Source organism: Helianthus annuus, chromosome 1, assembly GCF_002127325.2.
Source record: "Helianthus annuus cultivar XRQ/B chromosome 1, HanXRQr2.0-SUNRISE, whole genome shotgun sequence".
Classification (NCBI taxonomy): Eukaryota; Viridiplantae; Streptophyta; class Magnoliopsida; order Asterales; family Asteraceae; genus Helianthus; species Helianthus annuus.
Window position 1 is genome coordinate 65,752,426 of NC_035433.2, and position 6,354 is coordinate 65,758,779.

The 6,354-nt window shown below is 32.8% G+C and overlaps 1 protein-coding gene across 1 annotated transcript; it reads right to left on the reverse strand.

Moving 5' to 3' along the window:
• Positions 1-1,234: 1,234 nt before the first annotated feature.
• LOC110920337 lies at positions 1,235-3,476 on the reverse strand. The gene is made up of 4 exons (XM_035987778.1): positions 3,234-3,476; positions 2,388-2,617; positions 2,051-2,297; positions 1,235-1,882 (listed from the first exon to the last, which is right to left on the reverse strand). Exons 1-4 carry the CDS (start codon positions 3,474-3,476, stop codon positions 1,235-1,237), a joined length of 1,368 nt encoding a protein of 455 aa, XP_035843671.1.
• Between the last annotated feature and the right edge of the window lie 2,878 nt (positions 3,477-6,354).

Genomic DNA, 6,354 nt, shown 5'->3' on the forward strand with positions numbered 1-6,354 from the left:
TCATCCAGCAGGGAGGAGAGGTTCCAGAGAGAGAGAGAGAGATTGATGAGAGATATGGCTTTAATTTCAATAGAGAGACCTTAGAAATGGGGTTTCAAAAATGAAGGGTGAGGTTTCAAAATTGTGGAGAGAGACATAATATCTGACAAATATAAAAGGAGAGGAGAGAGAAATATGACCTAATTAATGTGGAGAGAAGTTGAGAAATGACCAAACTACCCTTTTAAGTGGCAAAATCTAATTGGTTGAGAGTGGTTCTCACGGTTCTTACAACTGGAGGTGGTTTTCATTTTAGCGGCTCCCTATGTGTCATAACTAATTACATATATGTAAAAAAACTAGTTTACATATGTGTATTATAAAATTACATATAAAAATGATAAAATTACTTTTAACATGTATGTAATCATAAAAATACACATAATAACGATAAAATTATCCTAAACATAAAAATATATAAATAAAAAACGCCAAACTTTGTTTATAAATGATAAAGATGAACAAACAGTAACTGAAACGACGGAACTTCATTACTAGCATTTATTATTATAAAATCCCGCCTAAAATACGCGTCAAAAAACATCTTATATAAACAACGTCTCAGACCTTCCATTGAACACACCAAAACCAAAAAGCCATATTTTACTATATACCATTCAACTTAGAAACGCCAAAAAAAAAATCCTAACATCGAAGATTCCAATCGACGTTTCTTTGAGATACATTTTTTTCTCAGTAAAGTTTCACTCATTGTGATGGGTAAAATCCTTGTGGGGATATTGTCCATCTCATTGAGCAAAATCTTATTGAGTTTATCCTCAATATAAACGCCAAAACATACAGAAACTACAAATTGTAAACGTCGTGTCTTGGAGATTCAGTTTTGTTCTCAATAAAGTTTCACTGAATGGGGTGGACAACATTGTTAGACATCTTTCTTAACTAAGGATTAACAATGTTGTCTATCTCATTCAGCAAAACATTATTGAGTTTAGCATGACCAAATTAGAGGTTTAAGGTACTTTTATTTAGTAAAAGGTCTTCTTTTTTTGGCGTTTGGTTTGTGTGTCTGATCTTATATTCTTTGTTATGTAACTTCCAAGTAACATGTTATGAACAATAAGTAGGAAAAAAAGATGGGAAAACAAAATATAAAATGCTATATAAGAGATATAAAACGCCAAATTCCAATCTGTGTGTGTTTTGTAAAAATAAAAAATAAAAAAACGCCAAACTACTCTTCACTTTCTCTCGAAGACCGTGTCGATTTTCTTTTAATTACGGCCTTTTTACATGTCGATGCATAGTGTCCGTAGCCTTTGCAATTATGACACTGTCTTTCTTTGGCCCCGGGTTTCGACTTTGATTTCGTTTTTTCGATTGCTACCTGCTGTTTGGATTTCAGGAGCTTCCGATATCCAGAACCTTTCGACTTACACCCAACAAGGACTCTTATCGGATTCTTGTCATTTTTATATTGACCGGTTATCTCCGCAAATCTATCCTTAGTACTAGCGGGAGGAGCAACAATCTGGATATCTTGAACCTTCTTCATATAAGATTGAACATGATCCTTGTATAAGGATAGCTCCTCCTTATTACCAGATAAACGGTTCAAAGTATACTCCGTTGAAAAAATAATTTCTCGCATCATACTTTGCACATCGGGATCAAGCTCTGTCATATATTCAAGACTAATTGAGTATTCGGAAGAGCAGTTTGGGGAAGCCTCTTTACGCCATCTATTCAAAATGTATTGTTTTGGAAATTCCCTAATGTCCAAACTTCGCAAAACATAGAATATATGTCTACATAGCAAACCAAACTTCTCAAAACGCCTGCATGAGCAACTGCATGTGCAATCAGACTTACGGTACATTACCTGAAAAACGCCAAAAACAATATCTCTATAACGCCATGCAGAGAATGTTTGTATAAAAAAAACAAATAAAAACAACAACAACTAGATAAAAAAACAAATTAAATGTTATAATAGAATATGATAAACGCCATAAACAGAAAACGCCATATAAAAAACGCCATTGTTTACCTCAAATAAGGATGTACAAGGCTGCTGGAAATCATTTATGTAAAACTTAACAAACCCATCGGCCTGATCTTCGTAACGTTGATTTATGCAATCCGCAATTCTGATTAGCTCAGCTTGAATGTCACAAAAAATATTTTTCGTGTATATGTCAGCAGCTTGACCCTCCAACACTTGGTAATTATTCTTCAGTTGGGGGCGTTTGTATCGAGATTCATGATCATTTTTCGGTGCCTGCGACGCTGTTCTTCTATTGCAGTTTCGTAATGAGTCATGAACTCAACCAGAGTAGCTTTTGAATTGCACACTTGACCAAAAAAAATGATTCTCACTCTCGGACCTCGATGTCGTTCGCATAAGGCCCGACAGCTCCTCCATTATATAGCATGCAAGGATCCAAGATTCTCTGAGTGCAAAAATATCAAAGAGCCAGTCATTATCTGCTAAATTAAACTCTCTGATAACCACTTCCCATTCTGATTCAAACTCTTCGGGTGTAAGAATATCCGTCCACACAATACCATAAATACGTTCTTTGAAATTGGTGGAATTGCATAGCCTAACACTAACCTATGTATAACACAAAAACACCATGCAAAAAAATATATATTACACACAGACAAACTTACATGAAAAACAGTAATGAGGTACAGAACGCCATATATTTTTAAATGCAGTATATCTTAAAACACCAAACATAAAAATAAAAAAATCAACCTTCAGAGAAAGTTTATGCATCACATGCGACATGCATAACCGATGCCTCGTGTCAACAAATATAGCAGATACAGCCTTCTTCATTGCTGGATCTTGGTCAGTGACAACAACTTTTAGTTGAGAACCAACAACTTTTTGAAAAACTCTCAACAACCAAATAAATATATATCTGCTGTTTCTGACGCCAATAATGCAGCACCAAATGTAACATTGCAGTGGTGATTGTCTATTCCAGTGAACGGTACAAACACCATAGCGTATCTATATATGAAAAAGCCATGAGAAATGAAACGAAAATAAAACCCCATTGCATGTAAACTGAGAAAAACACCAATGCATGTAACAGTGTAAACGCCAAAAGAATATAAAAAATTGAATTCTAAAATATTACTTGTTGGAATGATACGTGGCGTCAAACGAAATCACATCACCAAACATGCGGTAATTACGTTTGGCTTGATCGTCACACCAAAAAAAGTCCCTTCAAAGGATTCTCTTCGTCTGTGAAATAATCATACGAGAAATTAGGCTGTGACTTTTTTTCATCCAAATGTCTCACAACCATCTCAGCGTCGTATTCCCATATGAACAAGTTAATTTGCCTCTTGTAGTTCTTAAATTCAACTTTACTTGCACCCACGTTTTCAAAACCGCCAAAACAATTCTTCATAACATTAATCGCCTTAACTGGACCTAAATTTAACTTAGACATGTTGTGTATAACATGCTTCTGGAGCTGAGTGAGGTGTCGTTCAGTTGGAAGAAAATGCTTATCAGGACGTTAAACAAGATCATGGTTGTGCTCCTCAACAAACTTATAGACCTTCCATGATCCAGCCTCAAAATTGCGCATAACAGTTCACCACAATCAGTCCTCTTTGAAAAGTTGGATCGCACAATCCGTTCCTTTTGATTGGGATCTAACATATCAACCTTCTTGTCCTTATATACCCCAACTCTCGTACACATGTAATACTTAATACGTTTTTCACCTTTGGTGTTTATCTTTTCAGTCCCTTTCCTGACTGAAAAACCACAACCCTTGGCATACGTAACATACATTGAATAACAATCATCGAGGCTTGTGAATATCATGTCCATTATGGGCTTTATTTCTTCACTAACGTCAGGAATGATAAATGGTAAACCAGTTTTAGGGCAAAACCTTTCATTCGAGGAAACACCTTCGTCTGAGAAAACACAGTGAGGAAAAAAAATTCAGAAAAACACCATTAAAATAGAAAATGTCTCCTGATAATATTATCGATGAAAAAGCCATTAATTGAATAATAAACAAGACCTAATAAACATATAATTGAAAACGCCATAATACAAACACCATTACTTGATTGATTAACAAATATGATGAATTAAGAATAGTATTACAACGTGATAATCAAAACGCCATCAGATGAATAATTAAAAATAATTAACAACATGAATAATTAACAAATATAACATGATAATGAAAACGCCATAGTTAACAAAACTGATGTTTACAAATACTACTCAATAATATTCAAAATTAATCAGGTGTAAAACGCCAATGATCGTAAAAACATAAGAAATATACTAGATCCCAAACGACAATTAAAATTAATAATAAAAACTCCAACTATCCGTTCTTACTAATTATTTAACTACCAATGAAAACGCGAATAAATTGGGTACATGAACAACGCCATTGAAAGCATACAACACATTAGAAATATTAATTTGAAAAAAAAAAACAATGAAACAAGCATAAAAGAACAAAACGCCATATCTGTTGTATATGTGTTGCATGATTTGTTGGAACAAAAATATGAAACGTCATCAAATATTACTTTGTCAAACAGAATCCACGTTAGACGCCATAGATCTGAGAAAGCTAGGAAAGGAGGTAACAACTAATATGGAATCTTTGGAGTTTTAATTTGAAACAGATTTATAACGTGAATAAGGAGGGAACGTACAAAAGGACAATCGTACCCCTGCATATCATTTAGCGACCCCTGCCACGTGTTGGGCCAGAATCCGTTCTCACCATTCTTACACTTTAGGGCGTTTTCTCCTGATCCCGTACCTATATATGTGATATATATTGTGAGGTTCATTGGAGAACACTAAAAAAATGAGGAACCGGGGAACACTCTTAACAGTTTAACTTAACATGTTAAAAATCAATTTTTTTAGTTTTTTTCGGCGCTTATCTTTATATATACTTTTAGAAGCATTTTTAATAAGAAAAATCAAAAACTAAAAATATAAAAAAAAGTTAAAAAAGGCTTAATTTTTTTACAAAAATGATTTTTTATTGGAATAGTTTCTACCCATTTTTATAAGGAAAAGCGCTAAAAAAATTAAAAATTAATTTTTAACATGTTAAGTTAATTTTATAAGATATATATTTTTTAAATTGTTTTTTAAACATATTTTTATATTTTTTAGTTTTTTATTATTTTTATTAAAAATGTTTCTACATGTATTTATAAGGAAAAGCGCTGAAAAGTTTTTAGAAAAAATTGATTTTTAACATGTTAAGTTGAATTTTTAAAAGTGTTCCCCGGTTCCCCACTTTTTTATTGTTCCCCAATAAACTCTCCCACATATATATATATATATATATATATATATATACGGAAAAGATAAATCGAAAACCCAACTTAGTTAAAAAACCTAGAAAACTTTATCTCCACATCTATCTCATGTGATCAACTGTGGCTATTAAAAAGGTACAAAAAAGTTATCTTTTTAAAATTTTCAGACAAATGTTACAGTCTGACAAAAAGTGTAAAGAGTTACATTTTTCTCTCTCCTCTTTCATCTGACAAAAAATGTGACAGCTGCATTGTTACATAAAAGTATAACATGTTTTTTACGTGCATTACAAAATAAAAGCTTCGTAAATTATAAGTTCTAAAATACATTTAATCTAAAACTGTTGTTAAAAATTAGAGTAAACTCTCATGTTGGTCCCTGTGGTTTGGTCAACTTTGCCACTTTAGTCCAAAACTCAAACTTTTTGCATCTGGGTCCCTGTGGTTTTCAGTTATATTGCCATTTTGGTCCAAAAATGAAATCAGGTCATATTTGTCTTATAAAATCCTGTTATTTTCAGTTTTATTGCCATTTTAACGTACATCACGTACGACAACGTGCGTGATTATGTGTATCACGTGCGTGATTAATGTCTTCATCATGCGTGATTAATGTTTTCCAATATGTGTGATTTGGGTTTTTTAGTTTATAATGTGCGTGATTTTCAAATGAACGTGCGTAATTATCTGTCGTACGTGATGTACGTTAAGCCGTATTAGAAAACCCAACCTCCCGACATTTTTTTTTTGAAAAAAATAACACATGTAATATACATGTTTTTAAGACTTTTGGGCCAAAAAAATCAAAAAAGCGCCGAAGGGATAATTTAAAAATTTTTTTTAGCAATTTCTGTCTTTTTTGCCTAACACATGTTAGGCACTGAAATTTGTTTATTTTTTTTTAAAAAAATCCCTTCGGCGCTTTTTTGTTTTTTTTGGCCCAAAACACTCTAAAACATGTATATTACATGTGTAATATTTTTCAAAAAAAAAAATGTCAGGAGGTTGGGT